Source organism: Neomonachus schauinslandi, chromosome 9 (genome assembly GCF_002201575.2).
Source record: "Neomonachus schauinslandi chromosome 9, ASM220157v2, whole genome shotgun sequence".
In the NCBI taxonomy this organism is placed as follows: domain Eukaryota; kingdom Metazoa; phylum Chordata; class Mammalia; order Carnivora; family Phocidae; genus Neomonachus; species Neomonachus schauinslandi.
Window position 1 is genome coordinate 109,584,056 of NC_058411.1, and position 27,370 is coordinate 109,611,425.

The window sequence follows — 27,370 nt, forward strand, 5'->3', positions numbered from 1 at the left end:
GGATTCTGACTAGTTCCTCTTTGTAGAAAATAATCATTGATATTAGTTTCTTGTGTCTAATTCAGATAGTTTGTGTGTATGAGTACAGATATAAAAATGCTTTTTGTTTTTTAAAAATATACAAATAGTAGCTTTCTATATAGAGATTAGCTCCTTAACAAAACACCTTGGAGAATGGCTTCTTTTACTTTAGTGTTAAAGCAGCATCCTATTTCATAAGTGTATCTAGTTTATTTAACCATTTCCTTATAAATTTACGTTGTTTTCAGTCTCTCCCTATTACAAACTCCTCTTCAATAAAAAAACTTGTACATCGCAGCATGAACAAGTGTGATATATCTACTGGATAAACTCCTAGATGTGTAATTGCTGGGTCAACATTTTTTGTTTTTAAATATTTCTAAAACTAAATACATGATTGTTAAAGCACCTTCTCCAAGAAGGTTATGCAAATGACCCTCCAATTCACAATATTGAGAAAAATCTGTATTTATATATCCTTCCAAATTAGGTAACTAATTCATTTTCAGTTTTGCCCACTGATGAACAAAATAGGAAATCACTGTTCATTTTAATTTGACTAACAAGTATAAACATTTGTCAATTTCTTAAGATTTCTATGATTTATCATAGTCCCTGAAATAAAATAGTTGTTGCATAAATGAATTGTCCTTACTGTCCTTTTTTTGAATATCAGATGCTTTGCTCATTTTTATCCTGAGGTATTGTTCTTTTCTGTATAGACACGAAAAAGACTATTCTTGCAAGGCTTAAAGTGTATAAAGTGCCTAAGCACTACCTGTTAATAACAGGCCCTCTACCTTCTCTACCCCTTCCTTAGTATATAATCTCATTTAACCTTCACCAAGATCCTCAGTGGTGGGTGACATTATTCCTATTTTATACATGAGTACATTGAAACTCAGAGATTAAGCTGTCTAAGGTTACTCAATTGGAAAATCCTCCTTCAGAGAACAAAAGTAAGCCAGGCTAAGGGCTTAGACACAAGCCTATGTCCTTTTGTTACGCTGTGCTTTACTGCATTTCACAGATTGAAGGTGTGTGGCAACCCTGAATTGAGCAAGTCTGTCAGCACCATTTTTCCAACAGCATTTGCTCACTTTGTGTCTCTGTGTCACACTTCAGTAATTCTGACAATATTTCAAGGTTTTCATTATTATTATATTTGTTAGGGTGATCTGTGATTAGTGATCTCTGATGTTACTATTGGTAATTGTTTTGGGGCACCACAAACCGCACCCATCTAAGAGCACAAAGGTAATCAATAAATGGGTGTGTCCTGACTGCTCCACTGACCAGTCGTTCTCCTGTTTCTCTCCCACTCCTAAGGCCTCCCTATTCCTTGAGACACAATAATATTGAAACTGGCTGATTAATAGCCCTAAGTGTTCATATGAAAGGAAGAGTCACACGTCTCTCATTTTATTTTATTTTTTACATGTCTCTCACTTTAAATCAAAAGCCAGAAATGATTAAACTTAGTGAGGAAGGCATGTCAAAAGCCGAAACAGGCTGAAAGCTAGGCCTCCTGCACCAAACAGTTAGCTAAGTTTTGAATGCAAAGGAAAAATTCTTGAAGGAAACTAAAAGCACTTTTCCAGTGAACATGTGGATGATAAAAGAGCAAAACAGCTTTATTGCTATTCCGGAGAAAGTTTCAGTGGTCTGGACAGAAGATCAGACCAGCCATAACATTCCCTTAAGCTAAAACCTAATCCAGAACATGGCCCTAACTCTCTTCAATTCTATGAAGGCTGAGAGAGGTGAGGAAGCTGCAGAAGAAAAGTTTGACACTAGCAGAGGTTGGTTCATGAGGTTTAAGGAAAGAAGCCATCTCCATAACATAAAGGTGCAAAGTAAAGCAGAAAGGGCTGATGTAGAAGGAGGATCATTTGCTTCCAGATTGACTTTAGGTAAATAACACTGCAGGTAAGTGAAATGGTGGAGAACGGGGACTACTATACTCTTTCCCCTTGGCTAGATACTATCTGTCTAAGCTACTACTCCTTTGTCAAGAATGAGCAAAAACGTCTTTTCTTTTGTAAAGCTTTCCTTCATTTTCCCTTTCCATAATTCAACAGACTTTGTACTATTTTCTACTAATGACTTTTTAAATGCCTACCTTCACTGGCAAATTATGAGCTCCTATAGGGCTTAAGTCATCCTTGTAATTACAGAGAGTATTATAAAGTACACAATAGAGATACATAATACAATAGAAAAGAACATAAACAATGGTAAAATATGTTGGAATGTCTTTTGAATTAGAAGTAGTTACATTTGTAAAATCTTAAATAGTCCTAATATTTTTTTTTTTTTTAGAAAGGAGGGAAAGTTAAAAAGCTCCTATGTCTGAAAAGAGATCATATTTGTACCTTTCATGAGTAAACATTTTCACGTTTCTGCCATTTTAGGAAGCCACCACTGATAACAAGACACAGATTTCAAGATATGTCTGCCATTGTAAATTTTTGTAAAGACATAAATGATAACCCCATAGACATCTGATAAAATTCCTTAAATATATCCACAGAAATACTGTAAAATGTACTTCACACTGCTAAAAATTCCTTCTCGCTAACATAAGAAATAGATTTTAACTTACTAAATCAGTTTCTTTTTTTCTTCTTTTCTTTCTTTCTGTTTTTGGTACCTGATGGGAGAGAAATACAGAAACTGTGATATAACAAAGACGAACATACTTTCTTCTTTGCGAATGCTGAGATTTTTGCTCCACAGGTAATAGTGTAAGCAGCTTTTTATTGTTCAAAAGAAAATGTGCAGTTCTAGCAAGCAAATGTAAGAAAATTTTTAAATTCAGTGAAACATAATATTCATAAAACCAATAGAATAAAAGGATACTTTAGGGATTCTTATCTTTTTAAACATAATTTCTGTTCAGAAGCCACTCCACATTAATTTAAATGGATTATTTTATTTTAGTCATTAACTGAATGATTACTAACTTTTAAGATTGCACTTTCCATATTTTGGCTCTAAAATACCCTCCATCCCAGAGCTAAATATAAAAAGGTATCACTTGTGACACAGAAGGCTCTTTTATACATGACATTTCCTAATAACCACAGTATAGAACAATCCAAACCTAACCTTTAAGATTATAAACAAAGTCAGTATATGCTTACTAAAAATCTCTGTATAACCTAGACCTAGAACAGAAGAACTTTCAAGGATTAATTTATATCTGACTACTTCAAAAGCGAGTTAACATGGCTTGTAAATTTAAACACATATAAACTAGAATAACTGAAAATAGGACCCAATCAATAAAAAGGATTAATAGTATTCCTGATACCTAATAATTAGATACCTAATTATTTCAGCTGGGGTACTGAAAGGAAACATATAACACATAACTTTGTCTTCTGTAATATGGATTTCATAATAGTTATTTAATAGGGCTGAAGCAAGAATTAAATATACAACATCTAATTCCTGGCACTCAATAAATAAATGCTATTATTACTGTTACACAGATTTCCAGAAGCACACATTTCCTAAAACCTAACTCAAGAAGAAATATAATTTGTGGTTCCTTACAGAAAGGCCATTAAATGATACAATGAATTACATCTTTAACCATAGTTTTTCAAAAGGAAATTCATGTAGTGACCTCTATCAAAGTAGAGGGTATAATGTTGAGGAAACAATGTTATACTTTAACTCAGCAAAGACTATATTAATTGCAGAAAGTTTAGATAATATGGTCTGATAAACTTTTAAGATAGAATTAAGTTTGCTCAATCTAAAGTAGTGCTAAGTTGACATGTTCCCTGTAAAGTTTTTCTCAAATATCAAACACTGTCCCAAACAGACTCTTAAAAAGAAGAATTCTTAACTGAATCCTTTTAGAAATCAAACATATAATATTTACCTTTGTGGGTATATAATCCAAAGTCTTGAATTCATTCATATATTCATCTAAAAACACTTTAAAAGTGTTGACCCAAACTCTGACTGGAGATTCACTCCAATCACGCTGCTCAAGCCTCATGGTCTTTTCCAGAATCTGTTCAAATAGTGCGTAGAGGTCTTTATACCGTATGCTTTTCCCATCATCTATCTAATGAGCAATAAGAGAAGACGTGTAAGGTATTATATAAAGAAATTCTCTAAACATAGAAGATTGACTCAACTTGTATTGGGTAGTGTTTAGAATAACGATCAGGATCCTTTCTAATGGGCAAGCCCATGAGGTCATGCTGTATCTGTAAATGCCCTACTGTGGAATGTCTGCAGAATAAAACCTATTAAATTTTAGCAAAATACCTAACAGTTTAAATAACGTAACAATTTCAGAAAGTCCTGGGAACTTCTCTACAAGTCTGGCTTTTAAACTATATTTAGCTACAGAGATTATTTGCATCCCACTTAATTACCTATCGCCTCAGAAATGAAACTTGTTTAGATAGTTCCACTCTAAAATTGAAAGAATGAATACTTGAATCCTTGCCTAATGATATGTTAGGTAACCATTATTTTATTTTTCCAAAGAAGAATGACATGTCCTGAATAACACTGTATTACTCGTAAAGGAATCTACACGGGATTACTTTTAACTTATTTAAATAAGGTCTGGAACTTTTGTGAGAGAAAAAAAAGGGGGGGGGGTGCTTTAAATGACCAAAAAGTGTCATATATATTTAGAATTTGTTTCTCCTTCACCTCCTCAAAATAAGTTGAACATTTTTGATCAGGGTTAGAAAACCACTATTAAGCTATACTTCATAATTTTGGCTCTTCCTATGTGATTTAAGTGTACTGGAGCACCCAACAACCCGGAGTCCCTAATCTAGGAAATACAGGTATGAAGCAGAGAAAGACATGAGCATAATAAGCAGTTGAGCAGGATTAGAAAAATACGGCCAACACTGTCTCTATGCAAACCTAGTCATTTGCTATAGCCTGATTACCACTCTTACCATGGCCTTGAAATTCCTATTCTCTCAGACTGCATGGTTCATGTTTTTAAAAAAGCAAAAATTCTTACACTGAGAAAGAAAAAGTAAAGGATACAAAAGTTCTCCTGACTTCTCTTTTCACAATGAATTATAGACTGAACAAAGAAAAATGATTAAATACAAATTATTTTATAGAATATGAAAATTCATAGATTCTAGAGATCAAAGCATTATTATCTACTTTAGCCTTCTAAAACCATAAACTTTATATGACCAATGTCATATAAAATTATAAGGTAAATCTGAAAGTGAAATAAACTGATATATATAAACCAGTGAACATAAACTGCTCTAATTTCACTGGGGAAAAATGTATAATTCTACACATAGGAAAATTAGAAGCTAAAGCCAGAGCTAAAGGATTATGAGAAGTCAAAATAGCCATAAAATCACATTTATAATATGTGAATTTATCATCTTATAAGAAGATTCAACATCGTAAGAGAGGAAAAAAAACTACTCAAGGAAACTGAAGGAAGGTATTAATCTGAGACCAGTCAGTATGCTTTTCCCTACCTATTCCTAAAACAAAAACAAGGAATTTGGGAAATCTCTCATTGAACACAGCCTCCGTATTATCTTCTACAGCATACACAAATTTTTCATATGTTAACTACTGAATATCTCCTAACACAGTCCAACTTACCGCTAAGGCAGATGAATAAAAGCTGAAGATATTCTGCCGAAATTCTTTCAGGGCTTTTTTAAATACAACATCCACTAATGTGTCTTTCTTGCTGTCGTCATTATCTAGGTCATTCATCTGGGGGCCACAAAAAGTTTCTGTACACAATCAACTAATTAAAAAGAGGTGACTACAACAGTGATATTGATTGGTTCTTCAATAATGATGGTCCCTATGGTCCTGAAAGTGCAAGCCCCTGCTATTATGGGACCGAGGTAAAAGCATGACTAGAGAGTCAACGTTTTATTACTACCAGATGATTTCTAAGGTCCTTCTAACACTATATTATTCTATCATTCTGTTACCAGAGAAAAAACTCCAAGTATGCAATGACAAGCCTCACCTTAACACATGGAATATAATGTGACAATTAAGGTAAAATGCAAGTCAACAGTAAAGCATAAAACCTTAACTCCTGTCCACCCAGTCTGAGTAATGCATATCCTATTAGTTACATCTTTTTCATAAAGAACAGACCACCTAACTTACTGAAGCTTATGTAAACTTGATCTATAGGGGCCATATTCTGATAAAAACAAGCATTCCGTAGTCAAAGCCACTTATGAGCCTAACTCAGCATGCAGAGTGTACCTTTTTCAGAAGAAATTCATCCATACTTTTTAAATCACTGACACTTGCTATGATCTGGACAGAGTCATTTTGCCAGTGCATAGACTCCAAAGCCACATTGCTGATCTTCACACTTCGCTTCCGCTTCGCCTTTGGAGAAGGTTCTTTGTTCTCTTTAAACTCCTTCCGGCAACTACCAGGCAATTCTGGGCTCAAAGGAGGTGTCGGGTGATACTGAACTAATTCTATAATTCAAGAAAAGTATCCAAAAAAAAATTTTTTTTAGTGAAAATATTGAAATCTCCACATTCTTCTTTTTAAATTTAACTTCCTTTAGTAAGTCACTGAAGGAAAAATACGTATCTGAAAAGCAATGTTAATGTTTGCAGTGAGGCAAACAATAAATACAGACTGCACAATTGTACAGAAAATGTACTTTAAAATTACCACTTTTCAATGGAAAATGCCATTATGTCTGTGAAGGGGCTAAGGTCTGATACTAAAAACCTGGATGGAGGTATCTTATAGAACTAAAGCCTGGATCCCAAGTACCTCAGTCCCAAAGGAAAAAAAGAAGAGTATATGTAACCACCCTAACACATTAAATGCTGACCATTAAACCAATCATAGCTTTACTATATTTGTTTGAAAGAATATTCAGCTATATACAAATTCAGCAAACCAGTGAAGTTTGATAATTATTATTATTTCATTACTAGGGTCTAAAGCCATAAATGCTTCAGTGATATTACCTGTAGTTATCCTGGCAACCTGTCTAGGGAGCCAGGTAAGTCAACCTGCTCACTTCTTGGTCTCCTTAGTATTTAGGATTTTCTTATACATCTCCCAAATAACTGTCTGAATTTCTCAGAGAATTCCTGGAATGCATTACCTTTGTATATAATATTGGAAAGCACAACAAATCTTAGCTCTGTTTACAACAGGGAAATTGACTGCATGTAAGTCCATCACAATCTAGAACTATATTGGGTTTACCAAAGCCCTACCTGGGGCTTGATAAATATATTGGCCCCTCCTCATTTCACATATCTATTTGTTTCCCCCACATGTATTCATTCACCTGTCCAATGCTATGTCCTCATTCCCTCTAAAAGCTAACTCTGATAATGAAGGAGAAAAGTAGCCTCCTACATGCTAAATGCCACGTCAGGCAGAAAGGAAGACAAGCCCAATCTCTGATATGTCACCAGAATAAAAATTATAAAGATATAGAATATACATATATGCTAATTAGTATCAATTGATTTTAATTCCATTATAGAACCAAGACATAGAAGTACCTAATAATTTCATTTAGCAAAGTAAATATCTTTCCTATAATAAAAGAAATAATGATTACTAAAGAAATTATAATACTGTTTCAGTATTAAAAACAAGGGATACCTTAATAAATTACTACCTGAAGGTAAAAAGCTACAATCTTTATTTTTATATATATATATATCCTTATGAAGCAACATACAATGAAGTCTGCTAATAATATATGCTTCAACTTAAGAGCTTTATGCTTCCTTCTTAAGAATTAACCAGGAGAACAGAACTGTGAAAAATGAAAAATTTAGAATGATTACTATAAACCAGATTAGATACAAGAAATTGATCCTCTTAGGAATGTAATGATAAGGATTTCCCAAATTTCCAAACTGGACTTGTAGTATTCACTTAATTTACTATTGATTTTATCTATATCATTTTGCCAACTCATAGAAGCAAAGCCACAAGACACAAAAACAGGGCTCTAACGATAGGTCTACCATTTTTTTCTCTGACACACAGGTGCCTCTGCTTTGGCTCATCCATTCCTATGTGAAGCTTAATCTTACTCTCCTCATCCCTTTGTCTTATCCAGATATGAGAAGTTTTGTTTACTTATTGTAACTGGCCCCGTTCTACCTTTCCTTTAGAGATAACTTTCTTCCTAGACCCACTTTCTTTTTTATTCACCTACCCACTGGTATTTTACCCACTCATTACCCATCACTGTTGAAGATAGCTGGCATCTTTGCATAATGATTAAAAATTCTCATACATGTTTGAGCGAAGGGTTGGGGAAAACTGCATAATCATCTAATGCTGGAATTACTGGAATCCTTAGAGAGTTAGTAATTCTAGCATTTAGAAAGGCCAATTTTCTCAACAGATGAACTATTGGGTATGTTCAAGTGTGTTATGATTGATGCCCCCAAAATTAAAATAACAGCTATAATTATAAAGTCAGTATAGTATAGCAAATACTTTATAGTAGGTATTTAATATGTACCACAGTGGTTAAGAATGTGGCCTCTGGAGCTAGGCTACCTAAATTCAGGTCTCAGCTCTACCAAATACTATAAGTGAGTAAGGAAATAACTTCTCTGTGCTTCACCTTTCTCATCTATAAACTGGGAATAATAATCATATCAACCGCCCAAAATTGAGAGGATCAATTGAGTTAACACATACAACATGCTTAGTACAGTGCCTTGCACATGGTAAGCACTTAAATATTAGCTGCTATTACCTATAATTTTTACTAATTATACATATTTGTTAAGTGAATGAATGACAGCTAAATTTTTACACTTTAGAAAAGTGAGGCTAACCAAAGATGCACCATCATTCTTAAAGTTGTTGCTGCTTCACCGTTTTGTACCACACTTCCTTGGAACTTCTATACAATGTCATTTTATAATTATCTTTTACTTAAGGAAAGATTTTACAATTCTGGTCCTATTTCATTAGACTATCTGGCCAATAGATTGCCATTACAAATACTAGAGGAATAATGAACTCTCAGAAAGAGTGAACAAATTATAAGACAATCTCCATCCTTTGTCCATTTTTACCATCTGGAAACTGATGAGCTGGAATCATATCAGAGCCAGCAAAGAATCCCGAAACCTCTGACTGGGTGGCAGCTTTCACTCGGGTAGTCTTCTTCTCCCCTTGTTTCCCTTTGGCCCAGAATCTCATCTTAGCTCTCTGAGGTCTATTTTTAAAAATAAAGGTAAAAATGGAAATTACTATGTTGCAGTGACAATATCTGTACATAACTTTGAGCTATATAAAGACCTTTCATGTGTATTACTTCATTTAACCTTCACATTTAAGTTTAATCATATTTAATCTTCAATTTCACATTTAAATTTCAATCTGGAAGGGAGATGGTTTCCTCATCTTGAGTACAAGAAATAATAAGTCTCAGAGATGGTAAATAATTCCCCAAAATGAAATGGCTAAAAAGCAGTGAAACTAGAATTCCAACTCAGGTTTTCTGGTTCCTAAGCTGCTATCTTTTCATTCTTGTCCTCCTTCCAGCCTGGACTTAGCATATAAACAACTTAACAACAAAGAAAATACTTTGTAAAACATCACTGATATCCCATCACTCTAAAACATATTTGTTTACCTTTTTGGGGAGGGGTAATTTCCTTCCATTCTTTATCCATTAAGTATGCCCATTTTTATATCACTGTAATCATGATGAACATACAATTTTAAACCTTTCCACTTACTATTATATAATAACGGTTTTAACTATTTTATATTTAGAGGTTATCAATATTATTAACAAAAACTACCATTTATTTGAGTTGTTATTTTGCTCCAGACACAAGTGCTTACATTGGCTTACCTTAATTTATTTATAAAAACAAGTTTACTAAAAAAAAAAAAGTTTACTTTCAAACTACTATACCATTATCTATGTGAAAACCTGGAGCCTTAAACATTAGATAAGTTTCCCTAAATTACACAGTGAGTGACAAAGCTGATAACTACTTTGCTATATGGCCTCATTCTTAGTGTTTATATACTTTCTCCCATCACATAAATAAAAAAAAAAACACCTTAATAACGACAGGTCACATAAACTGACCATTTATCATGTATCCTAACCCTATACGAGGAGCTTATTTGTGTATTCATTTTTTCCTTTGTATATTCACTCAATCGAAAAAAGCCATGAGCATCTACCAGGAGCCAGGCACTATGCCTTTATGATATACCTAATTTTCACACCTACTATGATAAATAGCTTTTACTATCCTTACTTTTTACACATGAGCAAACTGAGGCTTAGAGGGCTGATGAAGCTGGAAGTTAAAATCAGGTCTATCTGGTTTTGAAACCCACATTCTTTTTTTTTGTTGTTGTTCCTTTTTTTTTAAAAGCCTATTACTAAACTTATACACCTCAAGAGTGTAAGGAAAAGTTGTTCTACAAGGCTTATTACAAATGACAGCATCCTTCTGCCATTCTTACTCCTTTTCTACTCCCTGGAGGCAACCCTTTTGAACTGATTTAACTGACTTTTTAATATTTACTGTACTTATATTGCTGTCGTACTTGCAACCACAAGTAATGATTAAGCATGTTCCAACACTTCTGTTCTCCACTCTGTTCCACAAAGACAGATGTATCCCCAAAAGAATCAAATGGTGATTTGAGTTATCTGAATATACAGTATTTTCTTATAGTAACAGTCACTTTTTCATTATACAAATAATATTCACAACTGAGGCATGCAGTTTCCTGTATAACCTGTTTTTTTCTAGAGTTAATAAGTGTTTTGCTTTACATTTGCTCATTTATCTACATACAATTCACCTTGAAATGTTTCACTAGTTGTGTGTATCTCCTTTCAACATTTTCAAACAAAATAAGTACTCCATTTCTTTTTTTTTTTTAAAGATTTTATTTATTTATTTGACAGAGAGAGACACAGAGAGAGAGGGAACACAAGCAGAGGGACTGGTAGAGGGAGAAGCAGGCTTCCCACGGAGCAGGGAGCCCGAAGTGGGGTTCGATCCCAGGACCCTGGGATCATGACCTGAGCCAAAGGCAGACACTTAACAACTGTGCCACCCAGACACCCTGGTACTCCATTTCTTTAAAAAATCTCTCCCAGAGCTTTCCAGCCTGCTCCAACAGGCATGGTTTCCCTCAGTGCTGGTTATACAACCATTATTTGAAAAGCTACTTTCTTTCTTTTTAAATTTTATTATGTTATGTTAGTCACCATACAATACATCATTAGTTTTTGATGTAGTGATCCACGATTCATTGTTTTCGTATAACACCCAGTGCTCCATGCAGTACGTGCCCTCCTTAACACCCATCACCAGGCTAACCCATCCCCCCCCCAACCCTCCCTCCCCTCTAAAACCCTCAGTTTGTTTCTCAGAGTCCATAGTCTCTCATGGTTCATCTCTCCCTCCGATTTCCCCCCCTTCATTTTTCCCTTCCTTCTCCTAATGTCCTCCATGCTATTCCTTATGTTCCACAAATAAGTGAAACCATATGATAATTGACTTTCTCTACTTGACTTATTTCACTTAGCATAATCTCCTCCAGTCCCATCCATGTTAATGTTAAAGTTGGGTACTCATCCTTTCTGATGAAAGGATGTAATATTCTATTATTCTATTATATATATGGACCACATCTTCTATATCCATTCATCTGTTGAAGGGCATCTCAGCTCTTTCCACAGTTTGGCTATTGCAGACATTGCTGCTATGAACATTGGGGTGCATATGGCCCTTCTTTTCACTACATCTGTGTCTTTGGGGTAAATACCCAGTAGTGCAATTGCTGGGTCATAGGGTAGCTCTATTTTTAAATTTTTGAGGCACCTCCACACTGTTTTCCAAAGTGGCTGTACCAACTTGCATTCCCACCAACACTGTAAGAGGGTTCCCCTTTCACCACAACCTCTCCAACATTTGTTGTTTCTTGCCTTGTCAATTTTTGCCATTCTAACTGGTGTAAGGTGGTATCTGAATGTGGTTTTGATTTGAATTTCCCTGATGGCTAATGATGATGAACATTTTTTCATGTGTCTGTTAGCCATTTGTATGTCTTCTTCAGAGAAGTGTCTTTTCATATCTTCTGCCCACTTTTTGACTTGATTATTTGTTTTTTGGGTGTTGAGTTTGAGAAGTTCTTTATAGATCTTGGATACCAGCCCTTTATCTGTAGTGTCATTTGCAAATATCTTCTCCCATTCTGTGGGTTGCCTCTTTGTTTTGTTGACTGTTTCCTTTGCTGTGCAGAAGTTTTTTTATCTTGATGAAGTCCCAAAAGTTCATTTTTGCTTTTGTTTCACTAGCTTTTGGAGATGTATCTTGAAAGAAGTTGCTGTGGCCGATGTCAAAGAGGTTACTGCCTATGTTCTCCTCTAGGATTTGGATGGATTCCTGTCTCACATTGAGGTCTTTCATCCACTTTGAGTTTATCTTTGTGTCTGGTGTTAGAGAATGGTCGAGTTTCATTCTTCTGCACGTGGCTGTCCAATTTTCCCAACACCATTTATTGAAGAGACGGTCTTTTTTCCATTGCATATTTTTTCCTGCTTTGTCAAAGACTATTTGACCATATGAGGGTCCATATCTGGGGCTCTCTATTCCTTTCCATTGGTCTATAGGTCTGTTTTTGTACCAGTACCATGTGTCTTGGTGATCAGCTTTGTAATACAGCTTGAAATCGGGCAACGTGATGCCCCCAGCTTTGTTTTTCTTTTTCAATATTTCCTTGGCGATTTGGGGTCTTTTCCGATTCCATACAAATTTTAGGATTGTTTGTTCCAGCACTTTGAAAAATGTCATTGGAATTTTGATTGGGATGGCACTGAAGGTATAGATTATTCTGGGTAGCATAGACATTTTAACAATGTTTATTCTTCCGATCCATGAGCATGGAATATTTTTCCATCTTTTTGTGTCTTCTTCAATTTCTTTCGTGAGTGTTCTGTAGTTCCTAGAGTATAGATCCTTTACCTTTTTGGTTAGGTTTATTCCGAGGTATCTTATGGTTTTTGGTGCTATTGTAAATGGAATCATTTCTCTAATTTCTCTTTTTACAGTTGTGTTGTTAGTGTATAAGAAAGCAACTGATTTCTGTGCATTGATTTTGTATCCTGCCACATTACTGAATTGCTGGATGAGTTGTAGTAATTTGGGGGTGGAGTCTTTTGGGTTTTCCACATAAAGTATCATGTCGTCTGAGAAAAGAGAAGAGTTTGACTTCTTCTTTGCCAATGTGAATACCTTTTATTTCTTTTTGTTGTCTGATTGCTGTTGCTAGGATTTCTAGTACTATGTTGAACAATAGTGGCGAGAGTGGGCATCCTTGACGTGTTCCTGATCTTAAGACAAAGGCTCTCACTTTTCCCCACTGAGGATGATATTCGCTGTGGGTTTTTCATAGATGGATTTTATGAACTTGAGGAATGTTCCCTCTATCCCTGTACTCTGAAGAGTTTTAATCAGGAAAGGATGCTGTACTTTGTCAAATGCTTTTTCTGCATAATTGGGAGGACCATATGGTCCTCTTATTAATGTGTTCATCACATTGACTGATTTGCGAATGTTGAACCACTCTTGCATCCCGGGGATAAATCCCACTTGGTCGTGGTGGATGATCCTTTTAATGTATTGTTTGATCCTATTAGATAGGATTTTGTTGAGGATTTTGGAATCCATATTGATCAGGGATATTGGTCTGAAATTCTCCTTTTTGATGGGGTCTTTGCCTGGTTTGGGGATTAAAGTAATGCTGGCCTCATAGAATGAGTCCGGAAGCTTTCCTTCTGTTTCTAGTTTTTGAAACAGCTTCAGGAGAATAGGTATTATTTCTTCTTTGAATGTTTGGTAGAATTCCCCAGGGAATCCATCAGGCCCTGGACTCTTGTTTTTTGGGAGGTTTTTGATCACTGCTTCAGTCTCGTTACTGGTTATTGGCCTATTCAGGTTGTCAGTTTCTTCCTGTTTCAGTCTTGGGAGTTTAGAGGTGTCCAGGAAGGCATCCATTTCATCCAGGTTGCTCAGTTTATTGTCATATAGTTGTTGATAGTAATTTCTAATAATTGTTTCTATTTCCTTGGTGTTAGTCGTGATCTCTCCCCTTTCATTCATAATTTTATTAATTTGGGTCCTTTCTCTTTTCTTTTGGCTAAGTCTGGCCAGTGGTTTATTGATCTTATTAATTCCTTCAAAGAACCAGCTTCTAGTTTCGTTGATCTGATCTACTGGGTTTCTGGTTTCTAATTCATTGATCTCTGCTCTAATCTTAATTATTTCTAATTGAAAAGCTACTTTCACCATCATCATGGAAATTCCTAGGAAATTCCTTTTGTTGCTATTGTTTTATAATGAAATGTCTTTTAGTATGGGTCTATTTCCATCCATTATATTGGGCAATCACTGGGTCCTTTGAATCTTGAAACTCATGTCCTTCAGTTCTATGAAACTTATTTGAATTACTTTATTAATGATCTGTCCTCCGTTTTCTTTGTTCTGTCTTTCTGGACCTCCCATTAGTGGCTCACTGGATCTCCTGAACTGCTCCTCTCTTTTATCTTTTTAAATTTAACTGGTAGTGGAAAGAAGGGCTATATGCACCCCAATGTTCATAGCAGCAATGTCCGCAATAGCCAAACTCTGGAAAGAGCCGAGATGCCCTTCAACAGATGAATGGATAAAGAAGATGTGGTCCTTAACAAGTCAGGAAACGACAGATGTTGGTGGGGATGCGGAGAAAGGGGAACCCTCCTACACTGTTGGTGGGAATGCAAGCTGGTGCAGCCACTCTGGAAAACAGTATGGAGGTTTCTCAAAAGTTGAAATAGAGCTACCATATGATCCAGCAATTACACTACTGGGTATTTACCCCAAAGATACAAATGTAGGGATCCGAAGGGGTACGTGTACCCCGATGTTTATAGCAGCAATGTCCACAATAGCCAAACTATGGAAAGAGCCAAGATGTCCATCGACAGAAGAATGGATAAAGAAGATGTGGTATATATATATACAATGGAATTTTTTTTTTTTTTAAGATTTTATTTATTTGCAAGAGAGAGAATGAGAGACAGAGAGCATGAGAGGGAGGAGGGTCAGAGGGAGAAGCAGACTCCCTGCTGAGCAGGGAGCCTGATGTGGGACTCGATCCCGGGACTCCAGGATCATGACCTGAGCCAAAGGCAGTCGCTTAACCAACTGAGCCACCCAGGCGTCCTATACAATGGAATATTATGCAGCCATCAAAAGGAATGAAATCTTGCCATTTGCAACGACGTAGATGGAACTGGAGGATATTATGCTGAGCAAAATAAGTCAATCAGAGAAAGACATGTATCATATGACCTCACTGATATGAGGAATTCTTTTTTTTTTTTTTTTTAAAGATTTTATTTATTTATTTGAGAGAGAGAGAATGAGAGACAGAGAGCACGAGAGGGAGGAAGGTCAGAGGGAGAAGCAGGCTCCCCGCCGAGCAGGGAGCCCGATGCGGGACTCGATCCCGGGACTCCAGGATCATGACCTGAGCCGAAGGCAGTCGCTCAACCAACTGAGCCACCCAGGCGCCCGATATGAGGAATTCTTAATCTCAGGAAACAAACTGAGGGTTGCTGGAGTGGTGGGAGGTGGGAGGGATGGGGTGGCTGGGTGATGGACATTGGGGAGGGTATGTGCCAAGGTGAGCGCTGTGAATTATGCAAGACTGTTGAATCACAGATCTGTACCTCTGAAACAAATAATACATTATATGTTAAAAAAAAAAAAAAGAAAAAGATAGCAGGAGGGGAAGAATGAAGGGGGGGATATCGGAGGGCAGATGAACTATGAGAGATGATGGACTCCGAAAAACAAACTGAGGGTTCTAGAGGGGAGGGGGGTGGGAGGATGGGTTAGCCTGGTGATGAGTCTTAAAGAGGGCACGTTCTGCATGGAGCACTGGGTGTTATACGCAAACAATGAATCATGGAACACTACATCAAAAACTAATGATGTAATGTATGGTGATTAACATAACATAATAATTTTTAAAAAAGGGAAAAAAAAAAAGAAGATGTGGTCCATATATATAATGGAATATTACTCAGCCATCAGAAAGGATGAATACCCAACTTTTACATCAACATGGATGGGATTGGAGGAGATTATGCTAAGTGAAATAAGCTGAGAAAGTCAATTACCATATGGTTTCACTTATTTGTGGAACATAAGGAATAGCATGGAGGACATTAGGAGAAAGAAGGGAAAAATGAACGGGGGGAATCAGAGGGGGAGATGAACCATGAGACACTATGGACTCCAAGAAACAAACTGAGGGTTTTAAGGCGGGGGCTGGAGGGATGGGTTAGCCCGGTGATGGGTACTGAGGAGGGCCCGTATTGCATGGAGCACTGGGTGTTATATGAAAGCAATGAATCCTGGAACACTACATCAAAAACTAATGATGTACTGTATGGTAACTAACATAACATAATTAAATTAAATTAAAAAAATAAACAAATTCCAGTTAACATACAGTGTAATATTAGTTTCAGGTGTACAAGAATAGTGATTCAGTGCTTCCATACAACACCTGTTGCTCATCACAAGTGCACTCCTTCATCCCTATCACTTATTTCACCCATTCTCCTACCCACCTCCCCTCTGGTACCCATCAGTTTGTTCTCTATAATTAAGAGTCTGTTTCTTAGTTTGTCTCTCTCTCTTTCTCCCCTTTGCTCACTTGTTTTCTTTCTTAAATTCAACATATGAGTGAAATCATATTGTATTTGTCTTTCTCGGACTTATTTTGCTTATTATAATGCACAGTATTTTCTAGCTTCATCCATGTCATTGCAAATGGGAGGATTTCATTCTTTCTGATGGCTGAATAATATTCCATTGTGTATATATTCCATCTTCTTTATCAATTTGTCAGTCAGTGGACACTTGGGCTGTTTCCATAATTTGGCTATTGTAGATAATGCTGCTATAAACATCAAGGTGTATGTATCCCTTCAAATCAGTATTTTTGTATGCTTTGGGTAAATACCCAGTACTGCACTTGCTGGGTCATAGGGTAGTTCTATTTTTAACTTTTTGAGGAACCTCCATACTGTTTTTCAGAGTGGTTCCACCAGTTTCCATTCCCACTAACAATGTAAGAGGATTCCCCCTTCTCTACATCCTCACTAATACCTGTTGTTTCCTATGTTGTTGATTTTAGACATTCTGTCTGGTGTGAGATGATATCTCACTGTAGCTTGATTTATATTTCCCTGGTGATGAGTGATGTTGAGCATCTTTTCTTATGTCTGTTGGCCATCTGTATGTCTTCTTTGGAAAAATGTCTATTCATGTCTCCTGCCCATTTTTCAATTGGATTATTCATTTTTTGTGTTGAGTTTTATAAGTTCTTTATATATTTTGGATACTAACCCTTCATCAGATATGTCATTTGTAAGTATCTTCTCTCAGATAGAACTAACAAATTCAGTAAAGTCAAAGGATACAAAACCAATGTACAGAAATCTGTTGCATTTCTATACCCCAGTAATGAAGCAGCAGAAAGAGAAATTAAGAAATCAATCCCATTTCCAGTTGCACCCAAAACAATAAGCTACCTAGGAATAAACCTAATCAAAGAGGTGAAACTATAAAAAAACTTACAAAAAAGACTGAAGATGTCACAAAGAAATGGAAAGACATTTCATGCTCATGGACTGGAAGAACAAATATTATTAAAATTCTATACTACCTAAATCAATTTTTTATCTTTTCATATCTTTTCTTGTCTCTTCCATCTCTTTGTCTTTTTGCTCAACCTTCTAAGATATGTCCTCAACTTTCTTTCCAACTATTCTAGTTGTTTCTTTATGCTATCATATTTTTAATTTTAATTTTAATTTTCAAAGGCTCTTTTTATAATGAATGTTTCTCTTTCATGCAGTTATATTTATTTATGCAGAAGGTCTGTTGATTAGTTTCATTTGTCTGTCTGGAAGTTTTCTTTACACTACATAGTTTATTTCTTCCAAGTTGTATTATATCCATTAGTTTTAGTTTCTTTGATATAAAGTGTTTCTTCAAATGTGGTAAAAAGTAGGGTTAAAAAACAAAACAACACACTGTTTGAAAGTTCTAGTATGCACTGGTGGAGCTTCCAAACTGGTTTTCCTTGTATGATTATCTGACTAGTCCATTTTGTAGGGAGAACCCCTGGTACCAATATCTCTAGGTCTTCCCTTGAGAGCTGTACAAAAGTCCCAAAGACTTTTTTAACCATCTGCTTAGGAAAATGTGAAATGTGGAAACTGAGTGGAAGAAAAAATTAGGGGAATCTTAACATTCAGTATGTAAACATTCATTAAATCTCCTTATTCCAAATATGTACCCATGTCCTCAAATGTATCTGAGAACCTCCAAGAACAGAGATCTTCTATTTTATCCTTTCCAGAGAATAAATCTCCAGGTTTCTGCTAGGATTGGGGAAGATCAGTCAGCCAGATGCTTTACCCAGGTTTACCCAGTTGGTTTAGGATTCAGCTTTCTTCTATCTACTGAGACAATTTAAAATTTGTCTATTTACTTTTTGAATAACAGTTTTATTATTGTTGTCTCCAGTTGTTTTATTGTTTAATGTTGTTTGGCCTGCATAAGTTTTGTCATTTTAGCAATTTTGGAGGAAGAAGTAGAAATTAAATTTATATATTTAATCTGTTATCTCCAGCCATATATGCCTTTCTACTATGGTTATCTTTTTCCCAAAATTTAATCTCTAGCATAATCCGGTCTGGATTTGCATTATCATGGATTATGCCACTACAGACATTGAGGAAATGGCCTTAAATAGAATTAAGAACCAGAAAGATTTCAATGTAATCTTCAAGTGTTCAGTGAGGGTTCAATTGCCTTATATAACACAATAAGAGACAAAGATATTTACTTGACAAATAACGTCATATAATGTCTTCAAGGGAACAGAATTATTTCCTGAAAGTCTTTTTTCCAGTTCCATTTGTAAAACACTTAACTCAGAACAGAATCCAAATCCAAAGCTGGGAAATATTTTCACTCTCATCTGATTTAATCTCCTTTCTCTTAAAACAAAAAACCACAAGTGACATAATGATTTAGACTTCACCCAAATCACACTGCTAAACATATAGAAAGATAAAGCTCGTCATGTAAATCTGAATTATCATGTGCCTGTCATACAGCAGGTACTTAATATTTGTTGAAAAACAGATAAATCTCAAATTATACCTTATGTCCGAATCTGAAGCCTTCTGCCTCACTGCCAATTTTGTAATCTCTCCTTGAGACATAGTCTTATGAAGCTTTGTTTCTTCATCAACTGAAGAAAATCGCTGTGATGTCTGTAATAATTACATATATGAAAGACTTTAAAACCAAGTAACTATATCATAACACTGTAATTAAAACTCAAGTTATAGAATTGAGAATTACATCTATTAAAAATATATAAAAATACATAAAAATACATTCATATTGTTCAGCCATTCATTGAAATAAAAGAACCTACTAAAAACTTTATTACCTTCCTAGAATGATCTGAAGTAAAGAGAACTTGGGTCAATGAAATGCTGAATAGGACCTACCAGTTCCTGTTTTCTGACAACTTAACAATATCAAGTGGAAAGGTAAGAAAAAAGTCAAAGCCAACTAAAGATACAGACAAAAGATCCAGGATCTGATAAATCTAGAATACTAAGTATAGCCTTTCATGCCTCCTTTTATGTGTCCCTACAAGTAATAATTACTTTTATGGCCTAACTTGCTACTGTAGATTCTTATTATACCTAGTCAAGGATTTAAGAAAGGAAAATTAAAAACCAAAGGACCAAACAGTTAAGATCATTATCACCACTACTGTTCTAAACTAAACAACTTAACATGGCTTTATCAAACTGGGACCTGAATTTCAAATGGCAATTCTTGTTCCATTTATTTACAATGTGCCCCTTTAAAGAAAATCTCATTCAGAAGAAAACATTTCTTGTTACCTATTCAAATCCTTTCCTAATATTTCATTTTTCTATAATTATAATACCTTTTCATTAGCCTTTTAGTCTGCTACAACAGGGACCTGTTTTATCTTCTTGCCTGAACCAATCAAAACCAAAACCAAAACAAAAACCCAGACAAAATAGTAAAAACCAGCCTTTATGAAGATGATGGACAGTTATCCTTGAGAGATGGGAAACAAAGGAAGTGAGTCCTTCATCTGCCCCAGCTTAGTGCCTTGAGACAGTTTCCAGACTGTGACACAGAGAGGAGGTTTCAGGTGAGCCCTGGCAGACTCTCTGAGTTGAACATATGAGGTTGAAAGTCCAGAGAGACTAAAGACCAAAAAAAGGGGGGGGGGGGGGGGGGGGGGGGGTACTGAAGAGGAAAGAGATGCACAAAAAAAGAGCTCTGGAGATCTTCAGAGGGTATTTAGCTGAGTACTAATCGACACTTCTATGTCAGACAACTACCCAACACCAGGCAAAGGACCACCTGAAAGGATTAAAGGTAACAGTGCCCAGCACTTACAAAAAGCCAGTAACAGTGCCTGTGCCCAAGAGTCAGAATATGTAACTTTATGATTCCCAGGGTACTGGGTGAAGTATATAGTAGGAGCTTGCCTCAACAGTCAAGAATAAGTGATAGTCAAAAATAAGTCCTAGGTGAACAACTGCTCTGTTTGGACCTAACAAATCTTAGTTTTATTTAATAAAAATTGTATATAAAGTGTACAAAATGATTTGATTTACATATAAATATTAAAATGATTACTGAAGACTGATTAACATATCATCTCTTCCCATTATTTCTTTCTTTCTTCTTCTTTTTTTTTTTTTGGTGGTGAGAGCACCTGAAATCTACTCTCTTAGAAAATTTCCAGTATTCAATACAATGAGAGTAACAAATATTAAAAGGAAGACCTAACTGCTTAGGAACAAATTGCTTCCAGAACCAAGCTCTGAAATATTACTGGAACAAAACAGTCTCAAGAATATTAATCAAATACAAAAGTATCCAGCACCCAACAAGACAAAATTTACAGTGTCAGGCTTCTGATAATAAATAACTAGGCATGCAAAGAAATAACGATATATGACTGACAAGGAGGAGAAAAAGTCAATCCATCTATAGTGACTCAAAACTGACACAAATATTAAGCACTAGATTAGAGATCTAACTAAAGGGAAAGGACTTAAAATTGCATGTGATTCAAGGTGACATATTTTTAAAGGCACTGATTCTGAGGAAAATGAATGTAAAAAGGAAAGAAGGGGTGCCTTTTGGAGACTGAGTAGTGAGGAAGAAGCAGAAGGGGAAAATTTAGAATCTAGCAAGGCAAAATAGAAGCAAAAAATGGAGGACACAACATTGCCTCCAACACACACATACACACACACACACACACACACACACACACACACAAAACTAACAGACTCCAAACAGGCTGCCTGCAAAGAAACTTTTCTTTTTTACACTGACAGAAGAGGAAGATCTTGAAATCAAGTTACTTATAAACTATCCCAAATGCACAACATGAATAAATTAAGACAAATAAAATCTACACAAGCTACCATAAGAAAACAAAGAAAATTAGAACCAAAACAACTTAGATGATTAACCCATCTCCCATCAAACATACAGAAACCAAGCATGAAGCAGAAAACTATAAATAAAAAATGAAAAACCTCATATATATGAAACACCATACTGAAGCAGAAATTCAAAAATTAAAAATAGAAACGAGCCCCCTCACCTCAATAAAAACCAGGAAGCAATGAAGGGAGTTGAATGAACTCAGGAAAGAAATAACAAGATAGTGAAGAATAATTTAGAAGATGCCCAAGGGAGAAAAAATGCAAATGCAGATTTAAAGGGGCTGAACAAAGGCAGGAAGATAATAAAGAATAGAAAGTGGTATAAAGAAAAGAGAGAGAAGGTGGCTGAGATGGAAGACAGGAAAAGAAAAAAAAAACTTATTTATGTAATTGGAGTCCCTAAACAAGAAAAACAAAATAATGGGACACAATATTTAAAACTGTAATCCATGAAAGTGTTTCAAACATAAGGCGAAACCAGAATTTATATATATAAGAATATGTAGAAGAATATGTAAAACTGTATGTTCTGACAAAACATAAATAAAATCCTAAAAAACAGGAGAGGAAAAGTAGAGACAAGAATAATTCATCAATAGTTGTGCCAAAATAAGTGAGAATTAAAAAATATTATTATAAATGACTAACTTGAGAATAGTTGGTTAAACTAAAATACAGTAAATTAAGGCATTTTTAAAAGTCATATACAAACCAACAGAAAAAGAAACCCTCCATATCAAAAGAAATTTTAAAAAGTAAAACAGCAAGAAAGTAACATAAACACAGCAAATTTAACCTAACAAATAATAACAAAATTGTAAGAAAGATAATTGAGACTGCATCTATCAGTTATATCAATAAATAGGAATAGATTTAACTTATCTATAAGGCAAAAATTTTTTTTAATTTGGCTCACAAAGTAGGAACCAACTATGCTGCATACAAAACACACATCTAAAACATAAGGATCCAGAAAGGCTAAAAATTAAAGGATGAGAAAAAGTATTCCAGGCAAATGGAAATTATTAAGAAAACACAGACTGTGATTAATTGATTTAAGTAGAATTCAAGAAAAAGCACTGAATGTAACAAAGGACACTTTTTAATAGTCATAATTCAGAATGAATAAGAGGAAACTTTAACACAACATTCTCTATATAAGACAGATCAAATGTACAAAAAATAGTAAAAATACAGAAGACAACATAATCAGTAAGAAAGAGATTATGGTTATATACTGAAATTTTACATTCTGAATACAGAATACACCTACTTAAAAAATACACATGGTACTTTCTCAAAAACTGACCACATATTAACTGACAAAGAAGAGTCAGGAAATTTTATCATTATAAATCATTATAAATACTCTTTAATCACAACACAGTAAAACTAGAAGTTAAAAAAGCTTTTTTAAAAAATAAAAATGTTCTTCCTCTGAAAACGAAAAGATTTTTATTGAACAGGTTTTGGGTAAAAAATAATATAAACTGAAATTACAGATTTTCTAAAAAATAATTAAAAACTTAATACACATTACAATAAACAAGATATATCTGAAGTAGTGATCAGAAGAAAATTCACAGCCTTAAAAACCTGCATCAATAAAAATAAATAAATGAATTAAATTCCCCCACTTAAAATTAAGGTAGAAAAATAAGACAGTAAATTTTTTAAAAATAAGGAAATAAATAATAAAGGTAAAAGCAGAATTCAGTGGAGAATGGGGGTGGGGGAAACTAGGCATAATAAATAAATCATAATCTTATTATTTTGGAAAATAGTAACAACAAAGACAAGTGACTAGCTAACTTAAAGAAAAAAAGGGAAGAACACAAATCTACAAAATACGAAATGACAGAAGGGAAATAACCATTGAAACAGAATTTTTAAAAAATCATGAGACTAATTTCCAGACTTCTTTGCAAATAAATCTGAAAAGTTAGATGAAATGAGTAATTTCGTAAGAAAAAATTATTTATCAAAATTGACTCCATTAGATAGAAAGCTTACAAGACTAATTTCTCTAGAAGAAATACAGTTAATTATCAAGGAATTATGCCACACACACAAAAAAAAATCCCAGATGGTTTCACAGGGAAATTCTACCAAATCTTTAAAGAGCAGAGAGTTGTGATGCTATGAACTGTCCCTAACTTTTTGGGGGAGAATAAAATACACATATAAATATTAAGTGTAGGGGCACTTGGGTGGCTCTGTCGGTTAAGCATCTGACTTCAGCTCAGGTCATGATCTCAGGGTCCTGGGTTCAATCTCTACATTGGGCTCCCCACTCAGCAGGGAGTCTGCTTGTCTCTCTCCCTCTTCCTCTCTCTCAAATAAATAAATAAAATCTTTAAAAAAGAAATTAATTAATAATAAATAGATAAATACTAAACGTATTCAACAGTAGAGTATAGCTGCTGCACTGGAAGTGCCAATCCAAACCTTGTATGTCATAAACTCTGTTCAATATCAACCAGATTTCCAATTTGCAAGAACCATCTCAAAATCACCAGCTCAGGTTCTAAAATTCTATAAACAGGGGCGCCTGGGTGGCTCAGTCGTTACGTGTCTGCCTTCGGCTCAGATCATGATCCCGGGGTCCTGGGATCAAGCCCCACATTGGGCTCTCTGCTCAGCAGGAAGCCTGCTTCTCCCTCTCCTGCTCCCTGCTTGTGTCCCCTCTCTCGCTGTCTCTCTCTCTCTGTCAAATAAATAAATAAAATCTTAAAAAAAAAAATAATTTAAATAAAATAAAATTCTATAAACATCCTCTCCTGGCTTCCCCTTTCTGAGAAATTCCTAAGACCTAGCCAAGGTAGATTTTCCTTTACTGTAAAATAAGCTAAAAAACTTAGCCTTGCTCAATCAACAGGTTTTTCTGGCATTTTTTTGTGGAGTGAGCAGTGGAGAGAAGGAAAATTCAACACATAAGGATTGGAGAATATTTCAGATAATAACAAACAGAAACAGGAATATAAGAAGTGACAGCAGTTTGGGGGATAAAATGAGAAATTTATCATACTGGAGATAAAGAAGACAAATTCTGCAGAGCTACTTGAGAGTCATGCCCATAAGAGATGATTGCTTTCTATCTAGGGATGACAGAGGAAACTATAATGTTACCTATACCAATTCTACTAATAAGGAAAAGAAATGATGTGACTAACTCACTTACCATCTAGAATACTGAGAGACTAAAAAACTATATGAAAAGCACCTTAAAAATATGACATGGCAGAACATGTCATTCTTCTTGGATAAAAGCCAACAGAATGGATACAAGAACTGAGTGAGAACAGCATCTGGAGATTAAAGTTATTCAAATGGCAGAATTAAAGGCAGCAAGTTTAAAAAAAAACACCACCAAAGTCATAAGGAAGTAAACTACTACTCTTGTCTCTACTCCTCCTAGCAGGTAACAACTAATTAATGACTGATGAATTCAGGAGGTAATGCTTATCAAATCCTCTTCAGGTAACTCATTTATAACTGTCTTTATTCCATTAGATCAGTTACTTCACAACTGAAAAGGTCAGATGGCTTCTTCCAAGATTGAATAACACTCTTTTTAGCAAATGTCAGAGTGACAGGATCACTTTGTCCAGGGGAAAAAAAAAAAAAAATCAAGTTTTAAAAAATCCATGTGCCTAGAAAATCAAGCGTATTTAAAATCCTGAGGTATGTGAATTTTTGAGAACTCAGTAGATCCCATTTACAAACAATTAGTCTTTATCTTTACAATATCAGAGAACATTAGAACATGGCAAATTTTCAAGATAAATGAACAGAAACACACTTTAAACTGTTCCTACCCTTTCCACCCCCATCCCCAATAAGTATCTACCAGCATATTCTAGAAAGCAAAGCTTCTTCATGCAAGTGTCCACCAGAAACAAACACCACCACCTGTTCCTAAAATAGCTAGTGATGAAACAGAAGGACAGCGAGAAAGCTGGAGAAGAGACTATATACACTGTGCAGAGAGGCAGAGTGCTCTACAACTACTGGCATGCAGTGACCGTCAAGCAGGTGAACAGAATCACAGGCAGAGGCTACCAGCTAGAACCCTTAAAGGGGCGGAATGCTCCAAGCAGAAAACCCAACTTCCGGTTCATCTCATTAAGAGTTTTCAGTGAGGAAGAATTCTACCACCAAAAGGACTAAGGTTTGTAACAAAGAAAACTCTCAGGAACAAAACAGCAATTACAAATGCTAAGTTCTTCCACAAATGAAAAATTTATGTATACTTTAGAGAATAAGTATGTTCCCTATTTACACTAAAAAAGCAATACTTTTCATTAAAATTAGTTGTTCCATAATATAATCTCATCTTTATTAATCATATGGTAAAGTATGTTTCATTATTTATAACTCAAAAACAGGGCACCTCCAAAATGGAGTTATTTTACCCTACACTGAAGAGAGGGCTTTGGCTCTAATTGCATATATTAATGGATATACAGATTATTTCCAATTTTTATAATCCTACAGTTTAGCTCAGGGTAATGACTAATTTATCTAATTAGAGAACCTGTCATGCATTTTTCTGTTTTTATTTTTTCTTTTTCTTAGACTATCAATATTATCATTTAAAAATGGGGTATTTCTAACAGAAGATAAAGACAATGAGGATATTCTAGAAATTAGCAGAAATTTTAATTCTTTGGCACACTTTAAAACAGTTCAAAAATAAAACACTTAATGTCACAAGAAGACCAACCTAAAATTTTCCTGCCATAATGAACAGATACTAAGGAAGAACATTAGAAACCCAACTTAATTAAGGATATGCATGGAAATAAAATGCATATATCACTCCACTTCATCAGTGATAATGTTTTTAGTACATATTAGACATACAGAGTCCTTATACTGTGTATTTCCAGGACAATTCTAAAATCAAACATTTTATGTCCATAAATACATTCATACTTGTCAAACTATATATTCCTAATGTTGGTTGAAATATGATGATGAAGTTATAGTCCTTAGTCAAATATTTTGACTAAGTGCAGCTTTATTCAAATATAACTCCAATGTTGTAATCTGTGATTAATACAAATTCATATTACATACAGCCTTCTACCTGGCTACGTTGGTCCAGGAAAACATTTTTCGCATTGCTCATTAATTTTTTTTTTTTAATTCATGCTTATTTTCTAGTACTAGAAAATGGGGGAGGGGAAACAAGTTTAAAGGCAAAAACAAAAAAAAAAAAAAAAAGGAAAAGATAGTCCCATTTCAGTTAAAAGCAATTGGATTATTTAACATATAGCCTATTCACTAGACCAAGGATCAATCAGCAAACTATGGCCAGCACATCAAATACAGCCCACTGCCTGTTTTTGTAAATAGTTTTACTGGAGGGGTGCCTGGGTGGCTCAGTCATTAAGCGTCTGCCTTTGGCTCAGGTCATGATCCCAGGGTCCTGGGATCGAGCCCCGCATTGCGCTCCCTGCTCAGCGGGAAGCCTGCTTCTTCCTCTCCCACTCCCCCTGCTTGTGTTCTCTCTCTCGCTGTGTCTCTCTCTGTCAAATAAATAAAATTTAAAAAAAAATAGTTTTACTGGAACAAAGCCCTGCCCATTTGTTTACTTATTGCCTATGGCTGTTTTCACTCGACAGGGGCAGAGTTAAATAGTTGCAACAGAAACTATAGGACCCACAACATCTAAAACTTTACTATCTGGCTCTTTACAGAAAA

At 35.1% G+C, this 27,370-nt stretch overlaps 1 protein-coding gene across 1 annotated transcript in view; it reads right to left on the reverse strand.

The window, feature by feature from the left end:
• MYO9A (myosin IXA) overlaps positions 1-27,370 on the reverse strand; it is a 245,325-nt gene that overhangs the window by 73,089 nt on the left and 144,866 nt on the right. The window contains exons 26-31 of the mRNA XM_044917756.1: positions 19,302-19,414; positions 9,105-9,247; positions 6,280-6,503; positions 5,650-5,766; positions 3,917-4,105; positions 2,627-2,674 (exon numbers count right to left, since the gene is read on the reverse strand). Coding sequence (XP_044773691.1) covers positions 2,627-2,674; positions 3,917-4,105; positions 5,650-5,766; positions 6,280-6,503; positions 9,105-9,247; positions 19,302-19,414 — 834 coding nt within the window. The remainder of the gene's footprint in view (positions 1-2,626; positions 2,675-3,916; positions 4,106-5,649; positions 5,767-6,279; positions 6,504-9,104; positions 9,248-19,301; positions 19,415-27,370) is intronic.